The following is a 22831-nucleotide window of genomic DNA, read 5'->3' on the forward strand; positions in this document are numbered from 1 at the left end:
ATGAATTGCCTTCCCAAAACATAACACTAGATGTTGCTTTAAAATTGGATAGACTTTGAAGTTGACAGGAAGGTATCCATTGGTGCTGATTTGTTAGAGCACTAATGACACTGAGTCATGGGACGTCTCGCAGATATCGCAGGGAACTTGGAAGTGTGCTGAAGAATGTCCAAGTGATATTCTCTGAGATCATTCCTGTCCCACAAGCAAAGGAAGGCACAAGGCACAAGATTCTGAAAGTGAAACGCTGGCTAGAAAAGTGGTGTAGGTCGGATTTGGCTTTGTGGAACATTGGTCCACCTTCTATAGGGAGAGGGAGCTGTATAGTTTAGATGGCTTCCACCTCACTAGAAACAAGACCAATCTTCTCTGGGACAGGTTGACTAGAGTCACCAAGAGGGTGTTAAACTAATTAAAAAAAAAGGGGAGGATAAAAAGAGGGAGGATATGAGCACTCAGCACAAAATTGAGATGTGGAGAACAAAATTAAATCAAGGAACCAAAGGACATGAAGAGAAGAAATTATTTAATTGCTCATATGCCAATGATAGGAGCCTGGGTAACAAACAAATACAAGTGGATTCCTCATTTATGAGCATAAATTTGATCTAGTTGGTATTACTGAAATCTGGTGGGATGATTCTCATGACTGGAATGTTAAAAATCAATGGTCGTAACCTATTTAGGAAGCATTGAGTGGACAAAAGGGGAGGTGGGATGTCACTCTATGTCAAAAATGGCATTACCCATTTCCAAGTCACTGATAATGCAGAAGAAAATGATCTTGAAAGCTAATGGATCAATGTCCTAACAGATAAGCAAAAGATGGGGTAGTTGATGTCTGCTATAGACCACGACTCCTAATACGTTCCAGTATTAAAACATCCTTGGAATGTCTAAATATTATAGATGACAATTTTCTAACTCAAAAAGTGTTGCAGCCAACACACGGGATTTCTAGATTACACCTCATCTCGATAGATAAAGAAAAAACTGGTCACGGAACTAAAAATTAATGGTAACTTGATGATGACTATAATGTGCAAACAGAGTTAAGTCCAGACCAGTTATATATCCTTGGTGCTTTAAAAGGCCAATTTCACAAACTAAAAACAATTAGGAGCCAAATTAGCTGGGAGGAAGAATTTTATCAGAAAAATGTTAATGATAATTGGTAATTGCTTTAAGAACGTTTTACTACATGCCCAAAAAGCCACAAATCCACAATTGAAGAAAAAGGCCATATTGGTTGAAAATACCAATCTGGTTTAGAAGGGAAGTAAAGCCAGCTATAAAAGTAATATATAAAAATGGAAGACAGCGGAAGTTGATAGTAATGAATATATATATCAGGAGCTAGGAATTGTAGAAAAAGGAAGCAAAGGGACACAATGAGAAAGCTATGGCCAGCAGAGTTAAGAATTATAAGAAAGAGTTTTTAAAGTATATTAGCAACAAAAAGAATCCTGACAATGGTACTGGTCCATTACTAGAAGGAAATGATATGGATATAATACAGAAAAGGCAGAAGTGTTCAGTAAATATATCTGTTCTGTAGTTGGGAAAAAAACAGATGATGTAATAACACTCTTTCCATTCCACTAGTATTTCAAGGGGACGTTAAAGAGCAGCTACTAAAGCTGAACATTTTAAAGTCAGCCAGTTTGGATAACTTGCATCCAAGAGTTTTAAAATAGCTGGCTGAGAGGCTCACTGGACCATTAATGTTGATTTTCAATAAGACTTGAAACACTGGGAAAGTTCCAGAAGACTGGAAGAAAGATAATGTTGTGTCAAGAAACTATAGGCCTGTCAATCTGACATTGATCCTGGCAAGATAATGGAGCAGCTGATCATAGAATCATAGAATATCAGGGTTGGAAGGGACCTCAAGAGGTCATCTAGTCCAACCCCCTGCTCAAAGCAGGACCAATTCCCAGCTAAATCATCCCAGCCAGGGCTTTGTCAAGCCGGGCCTTAAAAACCTCCAAGGAAGGAGACTCCACCACCTTCCTAGGTAACGCATTCCAGTGTTTCACCACCCTCCTAGTGAAATAGTTTTTCCTGATATCCAACCTGGACCTCCCCCACTGCAACTTGAGACCATTGCTCCTTGTTCTGTCATCTGCCACCACTGAGAACAGCCGAGCTCCATCCTCTTTGGAACCCCCCTTCAGGTAGTTGAAGGCTGCTATCAAATCCCCCCTCATTCTTCTCTTCTGGAGACTAAACAATCCCAGTTCCCTCAGCCTCTCCTCATAAGTCATGTGCTCCAGACCCCTAATCATTTTTGTTGCCCTCCGCTGGACTCTTTCCAATTTTTCCACATCCTTCTTGTAGTGTGGGGCCCAAAACTGGACACAGTATTCCAGATGAGGCCTCACCAATGTCGAATAAAGGGGAACGATCACGTTCCTCAATCTGCTGGCAATGCCCCTACTTATACAGCCCAAAATGCCGTTAGCCTTCTTGTCAACAAGAGCACACTGTTGACTCATATCCAGCTTCTCATCCACTGTGACCCCTAGGTCCTTTTCTGCAGAACTGCTACCTAGCCATTCGGTCCCTAGTCTGTAGCAGTGCATGGGATTCTTCCGTCCTAAGTGCAGGACTCTGCACTTGTCCTTGTTGAACCTCATCAGGTTTTTTTCGGTCCAATCCTCTAATTTGTCTAGGTCCCTCTGTATCCGATCCCTACCCTCCACTGTATCTACCACGCCTCCTAGTTTAGTGTCATCTGCAAACTTGCTGAGAGTGCAGTCTACACCATCCTCCAGATCATTAATAAAGATATTAAGCAAAACCGGCCCCAGGACCGACCCTTGGGGCACTCCGCTTGAAACCGGCTGCCAACTAGACATGGAGCCATTGATCACTACCCGTTGAGCCCGACGATCTAGCCAGCTTTCTATCCACCTTACAGTCCATTCATCCAGCCCATACTTCTTTAACTTGGCGGCAAGAATACTGTGGGAGACCGTATCAAAAGCTTTGCTAAAGTCAAGGAATAACACATCCACTGCTTTCCCCTCATCCACAGAGCCAGTTATCTCATCATAGAAGGCAATTAGGTTAGTCAGGCACGACTTCCCCTTCGTGAATCCATGCTGACTGTTCCTGATCACTTTCCTTTCCTCTAAATGTTTCATAATTGATTCCTTGAGGACCTGCTCCATGATTTTTCCAGGGACTGAGGTGAGGCTGACTGGCCTGTAGTTCCCCGGATCCTCCTTCTTCCCTTTTTTAAAGATGGGCACTACATTAGCCTATTTCCAGTCATCTGGGACCTCCCCGATCGCCATGAGTTTTCAAAAATAATGGCTAATGGCTCTGCAATCTCACCCGCCAACTCCTTTAGCACCCTCGGATGCAGCGCATCCGGCCCCATGGACTTGTGCACGTCCAGTTTTTCTAAATAGTCCCGAACCACTTCTTTCTCCACAGAGGGCTGGTCACCTTCTCCCCATGCTGTACTGCCCAGTACAGCAATCTGGGAGCTGACCTTGTGCGTGAAGATAGAGGCAAAAAAATCATTGAGTACATTAGCTTTTTCCACATCCTCGGTCACTAGGTTGCCTCCCTCATTCAGTAAGGGGCCCACACTTTCCTTGATTTTCTTCTTGAAACAGGACTCGATCAATAAAGAATTAAAGGAGAGTAATATAATTAATGGGTTTATGGAAAACAGTTCCTGTCAAACTAACTTGATATCTTTTTTTGATGAGAGATTACAAATTTGGTTGATACCGCATGTCCTTTTTATTAAAAAACTAGAACAATATAAAATTAACATGGTACTCATTACATGGATTAAAAGCTGGTTAAGTGATGGGTCTCAAAATGTAATTGTAAGCAGGAAATCATCACCAAATGGATGTGTTTCTGTTGGGGTCCCATAGGGATCAGTTCTTCGTCCTATGCTATTTAACATTTTTATTAATGACCTGGAAGAAAATATAAAATAATCACTGCTGAAGTTTGAAGATGACACAAAAACTGGGAAAGTGGTAAATAATTAAAAGGACAGGTCACTGATACAGAACCATCTGGATTGCTTGGTAAACTCCGCCCGAGCAAACAATATGTGTTTTAATATAGTTAAATATACATGCATAAATCTAGGAACAAAGAATGTAGGCCATACTCACAGAATGAGGGGGTTCATTGTGGGAAGCAAAGACTCTGAAAAAGATTCTGGAGCCATGGCAGACAATCAATTGAATATGAGCTTCGAGTATGATGCTGTGGCAAAAAGGTCTAATGCAATTCTTACAGACATAAACAGGGGAATCTCAAGTAGGAAGAGAGAAGAAATTTGATCTCTATACTTGGAACTGGTGTAACCACTGCTGGAATACTGTGTCCAGTTCTCGTGTCCACAGTTCAAAAGGAAGTTGATAAATTGGAGAGGGTTCAGAGAAAAGCCACAAGAATGATTAAAGGATTAAAAAACATGCCTCACAGCAACAAATTCAAGGAGCTCAATCTAGTTACTTTAACAAAGAGAATGTTAAGGTGTGACTTGATTGCAGTCCATAAGTACCTACATGGGGAATAAATATTTAGTATTGTGCTCTTCAGTCTAGCACAGAAAGATATAACACAATCCAATGGCTGGATGTTGAAGCTAGATAAACTCGGACTGGAAATAAGGCATAGACTTTAAACAGTGAGAGTAATTAACTATTAGAACAACTTGTCAAGGGTCATGAAAGATCATCGATACTGTTTAAATCATGATTGGATGCTTTTAAAAAAATATGCTGTATTAATTATTTTGGGGAAGTTCTATGGCCTGCGTTATACAGGATGTCAGATGGGAGGATCACAATGGTCCCTTCTGGCCTTGGAATCTGAATTTATTAATTAGATCTGAAACTTCTATCTTAGCCCAATCTTCAGCCTGAAGTTTGTTTCCAACATCTTTGCTGTGAAATAAAATGTTAGGGTTGTTATAATGTTGTAAATGATCATATTGTAAATGGAGTATTTGATTAGTTTGCTTACAGAAATGTGGATAAGCTGCATGTTCATTTGTCATGCTCTCTTCCTTGCTTTTTTTCCTAGAGGCTTTGGATGCTTTCCAATTCATTAGGAATTGTCTTTCTATTTCTTTTATTTCTTTCCCATCAAGGGATTCTGAGGAAAAAGGAAAACACACACACACACTTTTCATAATAAAGTTAGTCAACTAAAAGGTTAAACTATTAAATATCTTATGTACACTGATATGTTTTCTTTTGCCAAAAATTGCTTACATTTTAGTTAACTTTGTCAGAAAAGAAATCAAGTGATAGATTATATCTTGAAAATTATTCATAAAGAAATGAATTTCATGTGTAACATGGCAGTTTTCAAATGCATTGGAAAGAGACTATCAATTATTTGTAGGGTTTGCAAGGAGAATGTTTGATATCCAAATTAAGACGTGATAGTGAGAGTGCAGGGGTCTAAAAAGAGAGCATACATTTATGCAGGACATATACATTTATAAGGGCATAAGGAAATACACACTTGCAACCAAAACCTGCCTGCCTTACTCATCAAATAGTCCCACTGACCTCTTGGGGCCACCTGTATGATGTAAGAAAGCACGATTTGATCCTTTATCATAACTTCACTCACTCTGTAGTGCAGTAGGACCCACAGTTCTAGCATGATTTGACTCCATCCACATTTCCAAATTAAGTTTCTTGTTTGACTACAACTTAGGCCTGGTCTACACTTAAAAAATAGATCAACTTAGCTACATTGCTCAGGGCTGTGAAAAATATTGTGCCTTGGGTGCCGTAGTTAGGTCAACTTAACTCTTGATGTAGACATGCCTACGTTGATGGAATAATTCTTCCGTTGACCTAACTATCATTCTTGGAGAGGTGAATTAACTACATCGACAGAAAAACCTCTTCCATCAATGTAAGAGGCATCAACGTAAAATGCATAGTTAAGACACCCAAACTACCTTAACTCTACCCTGCAGTAATGCTACAAGGGGAAAAAAATGAAAGATATCTTTAAAAATCATTATCGCCTAATTTGGGACCACAAACACAGAAAAGCCTGAATTATAATTGTATGGATATGCCATAGTATCACTCCTTTTTAGTAAACTGTACTTTTGTTAATAATAATAAGTTGAGTCATAATAAGCAACAGGTTTTTTTTAGCTTATTAATCAATTTAAACTATATAACTTGTACAATAGCTTTTAAAAATTATATTTACCACCTGACATTAATGTGGAGGACATTACTTGGTTTCATAGGAGTTTCACTGTAATTCAAAAATAGATAATGTGCCAACTATTTTTTTTAAGTGGAAAGAGTTCTAACCATACTCTTTTACCTAGAGTTTTTGACTGTATAATAAGCCTGTCCCTGTATTTTGGTTTGCGGCAAACAGGATTCCCTTTAAGATCCATTCTGCACAGCTTGGTCCATTTGTTCAATACAAACTCCAAATCCTGCAATTAACAGAAGAAAAGAGAAAAACCAAGACTGTTGCTTTATCTTGAGACTGTAGACGATAGAGTTCAGTAATCATGCTGGTTGTTCATTGAAAAGTCTTCTTTTGGACTTCTGGGTGTAAAATTAAGTATGTGTGTTTGTAGGACTGGGGCTTTGTATGACACTTTTTGAATGCAGCACAGTATTTTACATAATAGAAATAGGAAGGCAGTGACAGAAACATTTACGATCAAATACAAAGTGAGTGATGGCAAGCTGACATGCCAATCATCATCCATTGGTTTTGATTCTTTATTTCTGACACTCCCCTCTAGAGTCAGGTTTACACATCCCAAGACAATTGTCTAGCACTAGTTCCTATGATAAAAATCCTCAACTAGCTGAGGCGCTTCCAAATGGGAGGAATATGGTTATGGAAAGAAGCCAGAAAGCAACAGTACTAAGTAGGACTGGTTCAGACATATTGTAACAGAAGGGGACTCCGGGTCAAGAAGAGAGTGGGGAATGCAACAAGCTGTAGGTCAAATCTTTCCATAAAGGTATTAGGTTACCAGTCCCATGGTTTTGCTTTGCTTGTACTGGACTTGGTGCTAACAACAACATTCATTATCCTAGAACTGTAAGATGTTGTCTATCATTTTAAATAGTAAATGCTCAGTCCAGGCTCTGATGTTGTCTAATCAGATTTCCATACACTCTGAGCCTATTTTTGCAAAAGCTCTGGCTGGTGGCAGAAGTTCCTTTTGGTTGATTTTGCAGTGCCTCTGGAAAGCCAAATAGAGCAGAGACTTTATCGGAATAAGTCTATTGACCTCCACCTAGTGCTTACCATATTTTCATGCAGGAAAAATTGATTGCTGAAGAAGCATTTTTGGAGGTGTTAAAGATTTTCTAACTCAGAGCACCAGTGATCAGTAATGACAGGAAAGCTCAGGTCCAACAACGGCTCTAGCTGAGAATGCTAGCCTGAAAACCAGTATTTTATAGACATGCATAAAATCTGGTCTATCTTCATCATGCTTCTCTTGTGGGACAGCATGGAAACTTCTATTGGGTTAGTTGGGAAGACCACAGAATAGGGTCCTGATGCCAGGCAACAAAAATGTTAGCACTTGGTAGCTGAACACAAGAAAGATCCTCTGTTTTTTAGGATATAATAATGCTACTTGCAGACAATTGTCTTTGCCATCATACTTTTAAATGCCAGACACTGGAGAAAAGCCAGTCAAGAAGACAGTAATGTGAGTAACATATGCATATGTTTTTATATCACACATAGGAGGAGAAGATATACAGCCTTTTGCATCATAAAAGGCCCTTAAAAATATAATTCTACCTGTACAGGCTTCAGAAATTCATAGGACAGTGGACATTTCATGCAAAAATTGATTAAAAAAATAAAACTAAAATCTGGCAAATCATGCTGGAAAAATATAATTTACACAAGACATAGTAACTCCCCTACATATCTGTGGGTGGCCAGTTACATTCTTGGCCCAAATAGTGAAACATTTAAAATGTACCTTTCTGCAGTCTGGGTTTCTGTCTGGTAAATCAAGGGCAATATGACCTAGATCAAACTTTTTCTGTCTTTTAACTTCAATATATTAAAGTTAACAAGATTTGAAGGCTATTCATAAGTGCTTAAAGAAGAACAGGAGGACTTGTGGCACCTTAGAGACTAACAAATTTATTAGAGCATAAGCTTTCGTGGACTACAGCCCACTTCTTCGGATGCATATAGAATGGAACATATATTGAGGAGATATATATACACACATACAGAGAGCATAAACAGGTGGGAGTTGTCTTACCACCTCTGAGAGGCCAATTAATTAAGAGAAAAAAAACATATATCTCCTCAATATATGTTCCATTCTATATGCATCCGAAGAAGTGGGCTGTAGTCCACGAAAGCTTATGCTCTAATAAATTTGTTAGTCTCTAAGGTGCCACAAGTCCTCCTGTTCTTCTTTTTGCGGATACAGACTAACACGGCTGCTACTCTGAAACCTTTCATAAGTGCTTAGTAAGTTGCTGCATTCTATTCAAAGAGCCTACCTTCTGAAATACACATGGTCCAAAATTTCCTTCCAATGTTACTCTGAATATGAATCCATATAGTATGTGGCTGTATAGAGCATTTGAGAGGAGATTCTAAAGGCTATGTATGAGAGCGAGAGAAGGGGTGGATAATACTAGAACTGATGTACCATAGTTGTAGAAACATCTGCTCAATGAGGATCAGCATTTCATAAACCAGAAAATGTGGACAATTTTCATGGCTTGATAGCAAAAGTCAAATATCTGCTAATCCAAGTTCATAGGTCCTCCTTCAAATTCAGACTGCAAAATTAATAACAATGTGCCCTATCATCTATTCTGTCTCTGAGAGTAGAAGGGACTTAAATCCAGGGGGGATGCAGAAGATGATACTCTACTGCATCATTCCACTCTCCTCCCAATCTGATGAAAGCCACTCTGTAGGTGTACCATGTGGTTTAGGATTCATGGGTAGAGAATAAGGGGACAAAGGAAAAGGCAGCATGAACCTCCTCCTTCCCAACAAAAACCCATGGGACTTTTGCAGGTAAGTTAATGCTTACACCCACTTCTCCACTCCATAGTTTGGAACTGTTTAAGGGTAGATCTGGAGTAGTAGCCTGTGGGAAGCCCAGGGGAGAACAGTTCCTGGAGAAGCCATGCTGATAGAGTGAGTGCTGAAGGAAGTCCGAGAAGGACAGCTGCAGTATGGAGACACAAAACTTTCTTCTTGTGGAACTTCCCAAGTGGGAACAGTCCACCAAGGGAAACGTTGTTAGTTCCATAACATTAATTACAAAGGAAGACTCTATCAGTATCTGTCTGCATAATACTGTGATAACATAACTGTTTAGTAGATTCAGTGTATACCCCCCTCTCCCTCAAAAAAGTGTTAAATAACTTTAGGAAAAATACATTTTTGCCTGGGCTTATTTAAAAAGAAAATATTTAGCCAGCATAATTTATTATTTTTTCTTATCTGGGCAATCAGCCATTGTCTTGAAAAATGTTTAATAAGTATTAGATTTCCCTTTAAAAGAATTAATACAATTAATATAGGTTTTTAGAACACAAAACTGTATATTACTTAAAACCATAACATGTAAACAGCTAAACTTTGATGAATGTACAGAGTGCTGTAGATTTTCATGAGCAGTTACTCACTTGATAAATGACCCAGAACATACTCAGTCTAGTGTATGTTTATCTAAGAACACACTAATCCTGTGCTGAAATATGATTAGCCTTTCGATATGCTCTAGTTGTTCATTGCCTTCCTGTCTCTAATAAAGTGCTTTCACTTTCCAGCTTTCAATAAACTGTACTAAAGGGACCAGACACTTTTCTGGGCTGTCTCTGTTTGATAAATGATCATGTCATGCTATCACTTTGAGGTCTGCTACAAAATATTGAAGAGCAAATTATATTCCACATATAGGAGGTGTGAGTGCCTCAGTAGGCTGCTGTAGTACTGGCAATAACCTTCTTCACAATTAATGATGGCCATTTAAGAACTAGTATTTGACCAGTGTGCTCCAATTTTTATTGGAAATGTCTAGCTCAGCTGCCCTAACTACATCTACAGACAGCAATTTGTCACCATTCTGACTACCTGTCATAATCTATTTGAGAAAAAATCTATAATTTTTCTCTTGTTCCTGACTGAATTGTGAAGTGAATGAATTCATCTTTTTTGATATCTTCTTGTCATAATCAATACTGGCCAGAGGTTGAATAAATTAAAGACTTTGAACATACAGATGGTTTTATATAGGTCCTTTCAGTATTTTCTATATCAAACATAACATTTACATAGACATTAGGTCATATTCTTCTCAAAATAAAAGGTTTGTTGATTTAAGTTTTTATAAAAACAACAGAATATTTCCAGCACTTAGTAAAGTTCTAATTGAAACAGTTTTTTTTTAAAGCAAATAAACATCCCTTTCAGTATTTGCACCCAAACATAACAAAACAGCATCCTGGTAGTGTGTGTGAATCTGATTAGAAACAAAAGTGAAATTGCTAGTTTACTTTCATTGTCCAGACATAGAGAAATGAAAAAGCAAACAAGCAGAAATAGGAAAAAGTAGAAAAGAGATTTTTTTTAAAAAAATATTTAATTTGGAAGAATCCCAGGTGTTACTGATAAAAATAACTTTTTTAAAACTGTGGTTATCTAAGTTATCTCTTGACAGTGCTACTAATGTTAGTAAAAGGCATGCTAAGCATACATCAACTTATAAGTGAGCCAATTTAAAAAAACCAGCTGTAAGTAGTTTCATGTACTGTACATGAACCTGGCTCCCTCCTGCTAGTTTTTGTGGTTTTATAACAACATTTTCTTTTTCTTAAAAATGATTTTCTTTTCCCTGTTGCTGTGTCAGAACACTCACAAAAACAAAAATGAAAACTGACTAATTAGCTAACTACACTTAGGAAAGGGAAAGACGGTCAAATAATCCAAATAAACAAATATAGAAAATATATTTTTCTTTAATTATTTTCAGTTATTTGAATATTAGGTATTACTTTTATAACAGTATGTAGAAAATGTTCAGGCAGAAATGTGATTTTTAAATCAAAGTTGTTCGTTAGATTTTAGCTTGTCTGTTGTTTTTATTTTCAGCTTCCTGGCATCAATGTACAGCAATTTATGGTCTTACAACAATAAAGATGATTGGTTGGTAAGAATTAAAGAAAATTATCTAAAGTCTTGTTAAAATCGCCGTCAGTGCAGTTCAGATCCCATTTGATTATCCAAACCTCACTTATCTGAAACAGGGTCATGTTCCCTCATGTCTATTAATGAAACTGAAAATTCCCTTAATTGTCCAAAACTTCAAGTATACAAATTTATTAGTCTTAATCCTCAATTATGCTGAGCTCAAGCACAGCACAGGTGCAGGGAGTGGGTTTATTATGCTGCCATAACAAAACTGAACTAAAATGTTATGTTCAGAGAAAAAGATAATTGATATAGTTATACTGGACAAACCTCATACAACAGTGAAAAGGGTGTAGAGGAGATGCTTCATGTCACCTAGTTCTGTTATGCCTTTCACACTTTCTTCTCCTGCACAGACTACTATTCCATTCCCATTGTCATTTACCTCTCCTGCACAGACTACTTAATGTTCTCACTGTTGCTATTAAACTCTGCAAAATCCTTGATGGCTTTCTAGCCCCCGCTCCTCTTCTCTGCCTGTCATTTCTCACCACTGCACAGACTCTGAGGCCTTCTGCCCTCTGTCCTCTGCCTGCACTATTGTTTCCAACTTTTGCCCACAACATCTAACAATACCTAATTTCCTTTTCTGGTCTTCTTGCTGTTCCCCTCTCCCGCACAGCGGGAAAGTACAACTTTAATATGCCATCCAAATCTTTGCACCTTGTTGTTACTTGATTTAAATTATAAATATACAGTAAAGACTTAAAATCTACTTTCCTTTTCATTTTTTTTATGTTGAAGAAACAGTGAAAAGACACCAGTGAAAAGAGAAGTGTCACTACTGAGACTTTCCTTAACAAAAGCTAAATAATGACATGTTGATTTAGCAGGAATACTGCTAATATATAGTAATAATTATTAGCCTCATTATACAGAGGTAACTGAGGCAGAGAAGTTAAGTGACTTGCTCAACGCCACATAAGAAGTCATTTCAAAGGCAGTATTTGAACCTAGCAGCTGATTGTTTTCACTCCAGTTCTGGATCACTAACATGATATTTCTACTGTTTCCTATCGTCAACCTTTTCTAATCCAGAGAGTCATAGCTCCAAAGTCTATATCTCTCTAACTAATTTAACACATCCAGACAGGTTACACAAAAATATTTTCCCGTGAAGTCATAGAGAGAAAAATAAGGGTGATAACATAAATGTAAAAGAACTGTCCCAAACTATGTGTCTTCCCATATAAAGGCTCTGATGTGGCTGAGAGGCCATTTCCTGTTATAGTATAGAAAAAATTGTCAAGCTTGACATCTTTAAACCTGTATATATATTTTAAACTGCAGCCTTTTAGAAGTAATTTGTCCATAATGATGATGGTAATGTTTTTAAAAGAGGTAAACCATCAAGGATCTGAACTTAAAATAGCTACTGTACATGTTTAGGTGTCTGATTTGCTATCTTCCTACAAATGTATTTGGAAGAACTTTCATTTTGATGCTGACCATGAACGGAGCAGTTCTGTAAAACTGGAGAGTTCCTTGATGATTTTATAAGCAGGAAATCTATGGACTTTAATCTGCTGCAAATCTCTAGTGACATAGTGAGAACCCTGATGTTACATATACACTCTGTTCCTCTTTGGATAAGAAAGCTGACTTTACATCTGACAGTTGTTTTAGAACTGATTACAATCATTTTGAAAACAGCAATTTGCCTTGGAAAGGAAAATTTGTGATTCAATTTCTGAATATCACAATCTGGTGGTCAGTGTCTCAACCATAACTGGCCAGGCAAAGTGAGGCTCTACACTCAAATTCATGGCTTTGTCTGGAATGCAATAATTTTTGAATGCTGCATCCAATCAATTTCAAAATTTCAATAAACAGTTTAGGCATCATTATTGAGTCTGGTGAAAATCGGAAACTGGACATGGGAAAATGGGGGTGGGAAGAGAAGGTGGGGGGAAAGGGGTTGGACATAGAGCGCATGGCATCTAGTTAGCAGACCAATCAGCTTCACCAGGTCTGTAATTATCTGCTTGATGGCAGTCAATACCACCCCTCATCTCATCTCTGCCCTTCTTCCCAATAAATTTTAAATTGTTCTCCCAGGCAGAAAGAAAAGAAATAATAATGGTGGAGGTAAATGAGAGAAACCTCTGGCATGAGAGATGAAGTTGGAGGTTGCAGGAGTCCCTGAAAAAGAGGGGAATGGGAGGGTGGCACATATGGAGCTTGCGGGAATGGAGGGATTCAAGGAGTCACTGGCATGGGGAAAGAGCTCAATGTGCAACCCTCTACTATTCATTTTATTATTACATCAGGTGCCATCCTTTTAACTATAGTTTCCAGAAAAACATGAGCCACATCAGCCATGAAATTCACTGCTGCAGAAAACAAGTAAAGATATATTCCAAACTTCAATTTCTGATTGACTAATTAAATGTACCACTTCCCCCCACTTATTTTTATTTTCTTCTCCTTCCCAGGTAAGTTTTAGTTGTTTTGTATGAATAATATTATTACACAGGATTGTAACATTACATGTACAGGATTGAATAACATAGATTTGGCTTGCTGTTCCTCTTTTCCTCTTTTCTCAGTTACTGAATCAGAAAGAAGGCTAACAGTGGATTATTTATTTAGATAGGAATATATTCCTTTAAGAGAATTGGAATTGTTGCCTTTAGTATTTAGTTCAGTTTCAAAAACCTAACCCTCAATTTCAGAAGAAAACTAGCCTTTGCTGTAAATGTCTATGGCCTAAGTAAAATATATTAAACCTATTCATGCAATCTCCTTCTATAGTCATTTATTTAAAATGTACCCTCCTGTGATGCCCCCAGCCTGTGTGGGTCTGGACATCACAAAACGTTCATCACATCTTTCAACTTCAGTCTCATGTGCTAATGTTATTCATTAGTGATATCTATATAAGAAAAGATACTGTTTAATTTTTTTTTATTATTATTAATGTTGGGGGGAGGATATATCACATCTCACAGAAGTATATGACAGTTGAAAAGGCAAATCCCTTCTAAGAAGATAAACTGTATTATTGAAAATATAGATCCAGAAACCTTGTTTAATGCATTTTATTTAAACTACATTCACTGCCGCAAAAAAAGATTGTAAATGCACTCAAGACCTCACTTTCTGTCTCATTATGTAGATTTCTTTATAACTGCTACTATGCAAGATAAGGGCTCTTGCTTAGAAGACACTAAGGTCCTTCTCCAAAAAGGGAATGGGTTCTACAGTTTTCATGTCTCCCAAAGGAAAGAAATTCAGTAGCCACTTTCATGACCACTGCTTCTTATGATATTCTGGCAGAAATAAAATATCTGGTGTAATTTGAAGATGAGAAGAAGGGCTGAGACACTGGCCAGCCGATCAAATATCTAAGAACTGCCTTAACTCATTTACAATAAAAATGCTGACTAACGTGTGGGGATTTATGGCAGTTATCCCAAGAAAGAGAACTAAAAATTTTAATGTGGTAAAATTTACTTGCAAGTTAATTAAAAACAAGCCAAATCCAACATTCTGATGCCATGGGGCCTTTGCACTGTGGGCCTGATTCAAAGTCCACTGAGGTCTGAGGAAAGATTCCCATTTACTTCAATCTGATTTGGATCAGGCTCCGTAACTCACAATAAATTATTAGAATGAAACAAATGTTGAACTGGCTATTAAAATACCTTAATAATAATGATCAGTCTGATTATTTTGATTTCACTCACACTAAATATTAAAAAACATTCTTTTTAATACCTTCACATGGTGAAGTTGGTTGTCAACTGCTATAAGATGAGAAATATTTTCCAGAAGTGCTAATTCTCCCAGTTCATCTATATTGTTATTGCTGATATTCAACACTGACAAAGATTTCTGGAAGAAAAAAGGAAAAAAAATACAATTATTTTCTCACATTGCAAAAGTGTAACAGTAATTCCTTTGAGAAAATTCTGTCAGCAGGGCCACATTGTGAATTTTGTAAGGTTTGGCTGAAACATGTAAATGAGACTACACAGGATCGTCTAATATTTCACATAACCTTTGATGCTGGATGTGCATGTCCTCTGTATAGGGGCTTGAGAGTCCCCACAAGGATATGTATTTTGGGTCATGAAGTCAACCTGCAACAATGTTGTATCTCTACTGTTTTCATAATATAATGCTTAGCATTTATATAGCATTTTTAATTTGAATGTTTCAAACTGCTGTATAAAGGTGGATAAGTATGACCCAAAGAACTCTTGGTGCCAATTGGCAGACAGCGTGGGGTGCAGAAGGCTTTACAGGGATCCACTGGGTCAGATACTGCATAACAGTTCACCAAAGGGTGGCATGTGAGGTCTCTACCGTGAGCCAGTTGCCCCCTGGACATTATAATTGTTGCAAAATGTATGTGTAGATAATATTAAGGAGCTATGTATCTATACTGAAAATCATGTTCTTGAGGTCTTGGAGTTAAGGTAAGTCACCAGGGGGTGACATACCTTGCAGATGTTCCTTTCAGGCAGAAGGTAACTGACACTTATTTCCCTGTCTTGTCATTTGTGTATTGTATGCTGTGACGCTTCCTGGGGGTACTCAGGATTGTAAGGCAACTTGCTGCCACCTGCCCTTAGCGTGAGGAAGCCTCATCTATGCCTGATAGGGGTCAGTTCTCCAACTCCACCAGCCACGAGCAACACCAGCACTCGACTCCAGGTCTTGCAGGCCCCGCTGTTACTTTGCAGGTTAGTGATAGGGACACTCCAACCCTCAAGCCCACTGAGCATCTTCCTGGAGTGTCCAACTCCTGGGCCTCCTGGACACTCACAGTATTCACCAATCCACTACTTCCAAAGAAACAGCTTACCAGTTTCACTTTAGATCACCACTCAGCTTAATTCAAAGCACTTAGTTTTATTTATAGTGAAATCAAGCATACATTTATTTAACAAAGAATAGAGATTCAAGTAGAAGTATTGGAAACAAAAGATTACATATAAAATAAAATTATAACGCATTCTAGAGCCTAAACTAAATTAACAAGATACTCATGTGTAATAAAGTATTGCTCACCCCAAATTCTTGCAATGCACTGCTAAGCAGGCTGTGACCCTTTTTTCAGACACATGCAAGCTGTCAGTTTGCCTCCTAGGTGAAGGATTCCATGTGTTTCTTTGCACTCCAAGATATACCAGACCAATTCTTCAACTTTATTCATAAATAGGGCACCCCCTGCTGTTTGTTTCTTCCTGTTGTTTTCCTCTCTTGTAGATTTCACAATCTCTCAATTTGTACCTGAGTGACAGTAGGGCCTGCAAGGCGTAGGGAAGAGTGCTTGTGTTGCCTGTGGGCTTCCTTGTGCTAAGGGCTGGTGGTACAGTAGTGCCTCACAAGTCAGAGGGCCATGAAAGCATCACAATAAGTATTAATAGCCCTAATTTCCGGACGCAGAGCTGAGACACAGAAGTTAATTGACTTGCCCATGGTCACACACCAAGTCTACAGAAGAGCTCCCACATTCCTTGCTCTAACCACTAGATTATGTTGCCTTCCTTTCAGACCTGATCTCACAAACCTTGTTCATATGCACACTCCTTTCTCATATGCACAGTCCTATTGCCTTAGCCTTTCTTTTGGAACTTACCCTCTTGATGAGTCCAACAATGAATAAACATGACCTGGGCCTTTTAGTAATGTGCAACTTTTTGGAAAACAACACGAGGTAATCCATCATGTAACACTCTTTTAGAGTACCTATGGTGAGCCCGCTGTTCTATCCAGGGCCGCCGAGAGCAGGTTCGGGCCCCGGTGAAAACATTTTTTCGGGCCCCCCAGCAAGGGCGGACCAGCTAAACAGAGCCGAAGGGGGGGAGGAAGCCGAGCCCGGAATTTTTTCGGGCCCCCCAGCAAGGGCGGACTGGCTAAACAGGGCCGACGAGAGAGGGGGGAAAGCCGGGCCCGGAATTTTTTCCGGCCCCGCAGAAAGGGGGGTGCCGACGAGGGGGGGTGGGGTGGAAGCCAGGGAAGCTGGGCCCCCTTCCGGACCGCCGGGCCTTGGTAATTTGTACCGGCTTCCCCCCCTTCTCGTTGGCCCTGGTTCTATCCCCAAAATAAATGTAGTTCAGGTAACATTTATCCAAATTAGCAAAATATTGTATACTTTTATGTCAAAGGAAAAAAAGGCACTTATGCGTTTAGGAACTGGAAAGAGGAATATTGAACTAGCATGTTTAAATCTAGGCTAGAAAAGGGACTAATTATTGCTTGACCATTGACTGTTTCTTTCAGCAGTGCAAATCTAGAAACCTAAATCCCTCCTAGAACCGGATCTGAAGAGTGAGCTCTGCATATCAGAAAAGGACAGAAGTTTTAGCTCTACCATTCTTCCTGTGCACACAATTAATAACCCCAAACTTCCCAAACAGTGGTCCAGGGACCACTGCTGGTTGGCAAAACAATAGTTGGTAATCCATGGAGAGATGACTGGGCTCATGTTTCTGGCCCTTTCCTTGTTTCCAGCCATGAGAAACAAGAACAGATGGGAGAGGAAACGAATGTGAAGAGCAAAAATAGATACTGTGATTAACTTTGTACAAAAAGGACAAAATACATCACTCTAAAGATGGTTGAAGAAAAACATGATTACATTTCATAGACTGAAAAAACTGTTCATCTTTTCATAAGGATTTTCCCCAGAATGCTGCCAAATTCATTGGCTGCTGGGTTATTAACTCTAAGTGCCACCTCTGAAAAAGTTTGCAAGCTTTGGATTCAAGAATTGAGTAATTGACTTCTCTATAATAAATCCCTTCTCTCTTTTCAACTTATTCACTGTTTATTTCTTCTGCATAAAGACAATGTATCCTTCAGCTTCAGGCAAATAAATAAATACATTCCACAAATAAACAAGCAAACAGGTTGCTGGACTCTGCTGGAATGTGGCACTCCAGTTTTTTCCTAGCTATTTTCTAAGTTACATGGAGAGAAAAAAAAATCAATCCTTTACAGATCCCACTTGAATGGAGGCCTTATAACTAAGGAAAAGGGGGCAATGTACAAAATATTGAGCCATCCACACTTCCTTTCTTTCATAAGTCTATTGCAGGGGTTGGCAACCTTTGGCACGTGGCTCATCAGGGTAATCCGCCCACACTGCTTCCTGCAGCTCCCATTGGCCGGGAACGGTGAACCGTAGCCACTGGGAGCTGCGGGGGGCCATGCCTGCGGATGGGCAACGTAAACAAAATGTCTCACGTCCCGCCAGCAGATTACCCTGATAGGCTGCGTGCTGAAGGTTGCTGACCTCTGGTCTATTGTCACTGCTTGTCAGAAAATTCATATATATGCTTACTGCCAGGGAATGAAGAGTTCTTGGATCAAACAAGAGCTTTTCTCCGAGAGGAAGCCGCTGGCTTTCAACATGTAGCTCTCTCAGTTCTTCTAATGTTTCCAAGCCCTCTACTACTGTGATGTAATTGCTCCCCAGATACCTGCAGAAAACAACATAAATGGGACTTAACGCAGTTTGAGGGTAAAAGAAAAACAAAACAAAGCAGATTCACACTCAAGTCTCAAAATAGAAATGAATCCCTTACAGGCATTATTAAACTGTAGCAATGAATGTGTTAAGGAATTGCAACTGAGTGAAGAATTCCTATTTAAACAGACTTGTATCCAACTGTATATTTATAGATTAATAGATGCAAGTCTAGTCTATCAATTCTATTAGTCTATAGATAATAATACTCTTGTTAAATCTTCTGGAAAAGAAGACAGTATTTCAAACAGAGTAAGTCTAATGATAAATTTCAAATAATATCCATTGCTACACAGTGTATGTGGTCACAAAACACTTGAATGGAAATGTTATATAGCCAATGAAGGGTATTTATGATTTCTGGCAAGGCTCCTCCTTTGCCTCATCAGCCCAAGTTTCTGCTTTGGCAGTAGAGGCCTAAAGTAAATCAGTCCTACTTTGGAGGTTTTGAATGATTTGGGCTTTTTCCCCCAATGCTTACAAGATGAGCCTCAAGGTAGGCACAAGTAGTTCTCTTAAGCACTCACAACACAAAAGAAATATATTTCCTTGTCCTTCTCCAAGGCGTTGACTTATTATGCTGGCATCTGGCTGCCAACCCTTCCCCAAACAGAAGTAAACTTAGTTGTTTCCCTTATAGCAGGGGTAGTCAACAGGCGGACCGTGGGCCAAATCTGGATCTCCAGTGCTTTTGAATGGACCCCAAAATCTTTTTATTTACTTATTATCATTATTGTTGTTATTTTCGCTGGAGTATTGATCTTGACTGTACCTTGACCAAGAAATTTGGACCTTGACAAAAAATGAGTGACTACCCCTGCCCTATAGGGAGAAGGGCAGCCTTCTACCTAGAAGAAGCTTTTTCTCACTGATACCCTTAACCCTGCTGTAGCTTGTTTGGCATCCCTCTCTCTCACCAGAAGAGGGGCTTTTTAAAGTCACCAGCATCACTTAATTGGACTCAGGTGTCTCTAATTAACCTGAGGTAACCTTGTTTCAGTACATAGGAAAAAGAGCCTTCACCATTCTAGGATTGATATACCTGCCTTCCACCACATTCTGGGTGATACTAAATAACAATCAGTTGATGTTAACAAATAGATCACAAGCTTCAGCTTTTAGTTGGTCTGAGCAACCCAATTCAGCATCCATTTAGCATCCAGAGAGGTTAAATGCTCTACTTAATATTTCCAGGTGGTGGTACATATTCAAGCACGTAGGCCTTGCTTGGTTTTACGTCCTAGATCTGATTCTCATCAAACATTCTCCCCTGCACCCTAGCTTTTATCATTCCTTTCCCTGCAACCACTGTAAAAAAAAAACAAAAAAAACCCCACTTTCTTATAGCTGTCAGATCTGACTTTATCACGGATTTGAAAGACAACATTTAGCTTACTTACAGGTACAGGACTTCAATGATTAACTTTTTCTTAAATTTCTTATTAATATATACATAGTATACAATAACATTTTTTTATTTTTTCAAAATAAAAGACAATTTTCACTTACAGTTTCTCAAGTTTTTTCAGTGATGTGAGGTTCTCTATACATGAAATGCAATTGTTTTGCAGGTACAGGTGTGTTAGATTTGAAGCAAAGCACAAGTTATGGATTTGTCTAATCTGGTTATCATACAAATACAGGACATTAAGATTTCTGCACAAAGAGAGGTCATCCTGGAAGAAAGAATAAAATGATTATATTCAGCTCCCTTATAATCAACTTCTGGAGCTTGTTTTTTTTTGCCTTAGATTCAGTTCTGCTGTATGATCTATCTGTAGATTTTCACCACTGACAAACACTAACTTTAATTCACCATTTATAGTAAACATAATTAAGCAACTGTCTCCTGGGGCAAACACTGATTTTTCTCTTTAATGCTTTGCTGTATTGAAACTGAGACTCATGGCTCTCCCCAACCTGCGAACATGACTTAGTTTATGATCTCATTGTCTTCCCTGCCTTCTTCAAGTACATTTCAGGAAAACATCTGTTCAGTGGATTGCTGCCTCAAACAAACTGAAAGCTACCTTGTCATTGGTGTAATGGAAAACAGTTTTTCAATTAAGAAAGTATAAAAACGTTGAATGTATTTTACTATATTTCCTCTTTTAAGATTTCATCAGAATCTGACCCTTTGTCGAAAGACATTCTTAAAAATAACCTGAAAAATATATAAAATTCTGCTAGCATATTTATATCAAAGTATTCCTAAGGCATCTGTCACGTTGGTATCTAAAGACCTGTTCTCCTGCAACTGGATCTTCATGGCAGACCCCTGCTCCTGGGCTTAGCTCTTTTAACGTCAGTGGGGCTCCATGAGGGTGCAGGTGTTTGCCTACATAGAATCCAGCCACAGGATCAGGGTGTAATATCTTTACAGTTCAAAACCGAGTTTAATGCTTTGTTTTTAAGAAATCCATCCCTGGTTTGAGTTTAGTCAGTATCTTGAGGGAAATCAGAACTAATCCAGGCCCCATTGAAATCTATGGCAAAACTCCCATCCTTATGTTGTAAAGGAGCAGGATAGAGCTCACAGTTTGCAGGTTTACTCTTTTAAAATTAAGTACCATTATTTTTAAAATGGTTAGACCAAAGAGCAAATTAATTCACTAATGAAAGGTATAACCTGTGAAATTTTGGACAACCATCATACTGGTCCAAATTTATTAGCCTCACTTGACCTATATCCCATCCTGTTTCTCTCCTTCCTCTTCCCAACCTTCCTCCAAAATGCAGAGAATAAATCATAGGCAAGTGCAAAGAATTTGCTACAAGTTAACAACTCTTCCATAAGATTCCCAAGAGAAGAAAAAATAGCTATTTAAAAATGAAAATAGTGCTGTATTTTAGCAGCATTTGAGACTATTACTACCTCTTTAAAATAATGAAAAATCTGAGCTGCAGAGTTTCTGTTCTCCCCTTCCTCTCTTGGTCATTAATTAGTTACAGTACTTTTATTAGGTATTATTTGCATTGCAGCAATGCCCAAAGGTCCCTAATTAGCATCAGTGCACTGGGTAAGCTTTACAGCTCACATTTTTCATGAATTTAATAAGGTGGCAAATGTCTCAAATTAAATTAAAAGATAGCAAACTAATTTCATTTTTAAAACAATAACTATATATTTGCTTCTTCTATGGAATGTTACAAAAGAGATTTTAAACTTTAACCTTTCTTAAACTACAAAACATTGTTTAACATTTGAAAGGCAGAAAGCTACTGATTGCATCTCTCTTCTTCAAAGCGCAATTGATTTTATATACTTTTCTTTTAATAAAAAAAATTAGGTAAAATAGCTGATGTGCCCCATACATCCTTCCTGTGTGCTGGATACATAGGTTACACCCCCCCCACTTTCATGCAGGTAAAAATCCCAACTGACTTCAATGAGAGTTTTGCCTGCCGTAAGAAAACAGAATAAGGCCAATGGTGAAGAACAATTTTGTTGGTCAGTGGGAATTATAAAACACTGAAGTGTGTGAATATCTGCAAGAACTACAGGTACTATCACAGCTTTAAGGTGTACATTCCAAATTAATCTTATGTACTGCCAAGTACATGCAGGCTCTCCCGGAGTATCTATTTTTAAAAATTCAGCAATGCATGCTACAATGTGTGTTTTCAAATAGACCTTTTAAAAAAGCTGGTCAATTATAATGTTTTAAAATATAATATAGAGATCAGCATTGTCCTCCCAAAAATTAACAAATAATCAAAAACAGCACTAAAACATCCTAAAACCCCAGCTATAAAACTGAGTTAAAAAATTAAAAGTAGTATTTTCATGATTTATGAAAAAGTTCTTACAATTGTATCAATATTTTTATCTGATAAGTTCAGGTGAGTTATCTTCCTCAGGTACTGTGCCAGAGATTCTTCTTTGCGGTTTTTGTGATTGATGCTTTTAGCAACTAGATCCACTGTTAGTCGAACCATAATTCTGTAATTAGCCAAATTTTCAGAGAAACTGTTTTGATATCACTAAGAATTCCATATATTCTTGTAAGTGGTTTTTCTAAAGTGCCTTAAAAATAAAATGAACAAATAAGATTACAGTGTTTTTATACAGAAACTCTGGCAAAGTTAAAAAAAATATATTTTACATTA

General features: G+C 38.3%; 1 protein-coding gene across 5 annotated transcripts in view; it reads right to left on the reverse strand.

The window, feature by feature from the left end:
- PPP1R42 (protein phosphatase 1 regulatory subunit 42) overlaps nucleotides 1-22831 on the reverse strand; it is a 67899-nt gene that overhangs the window by 41170 nt on the left and 3898 nt on the right. For 4 of the 5 annotated variants that reach the window (XM_065585710.1, XM_065585709.1, XM_065585708.1 and 1 more), the window contains exons 2-7: nucleotides 22532-22748; nucleotides 20231-20397; nucleotides 18536-18674; nucleotides 14959-15075; nucleotides 6346-6463; nucleotides 5008-5139 (exon numbers count right to left, since the gene is read on the reverse strand). In XM_065585710.1, coding sequence (XP_065441782.1) covers nucleotides 5008-5139; nucleotides 6346-6463; nucleotides 14959-15075; nucleotides 18536-18674; nucleotides 20231-20397; nucleotides 22532-22660 — 802 coding nt within the window. In that variant the 5' untranslated portion in view covers nucleotides 22661-22748. The remainder of the gene's footprint in view (nucleotides 1-5007; nucleotides 5140-6345; nucleotides 6464-14958; nucleotides 15076-18535; nucleotides 18675-20230; nucleotides 20398-22531; nucleotides 22749-22831) is intronic. The other variant, XR_010598895.1, reaches the window with a different exon arrangement.

This window comes from Chrysemys picta, chromosome 2 (assembly GCF_011386835.1).
Source record: "Chrysemys picta bellii isolate R12L10 chromosome 2, ASM1138683v2, whole genome shotgun sequence".
Classification (NCBI taxonomy): domain Eukaryota; kingdom Metazoa; phylum Chordata; order Testudines; family Emydidae; genus Chrysemys; species Chrysemys picta.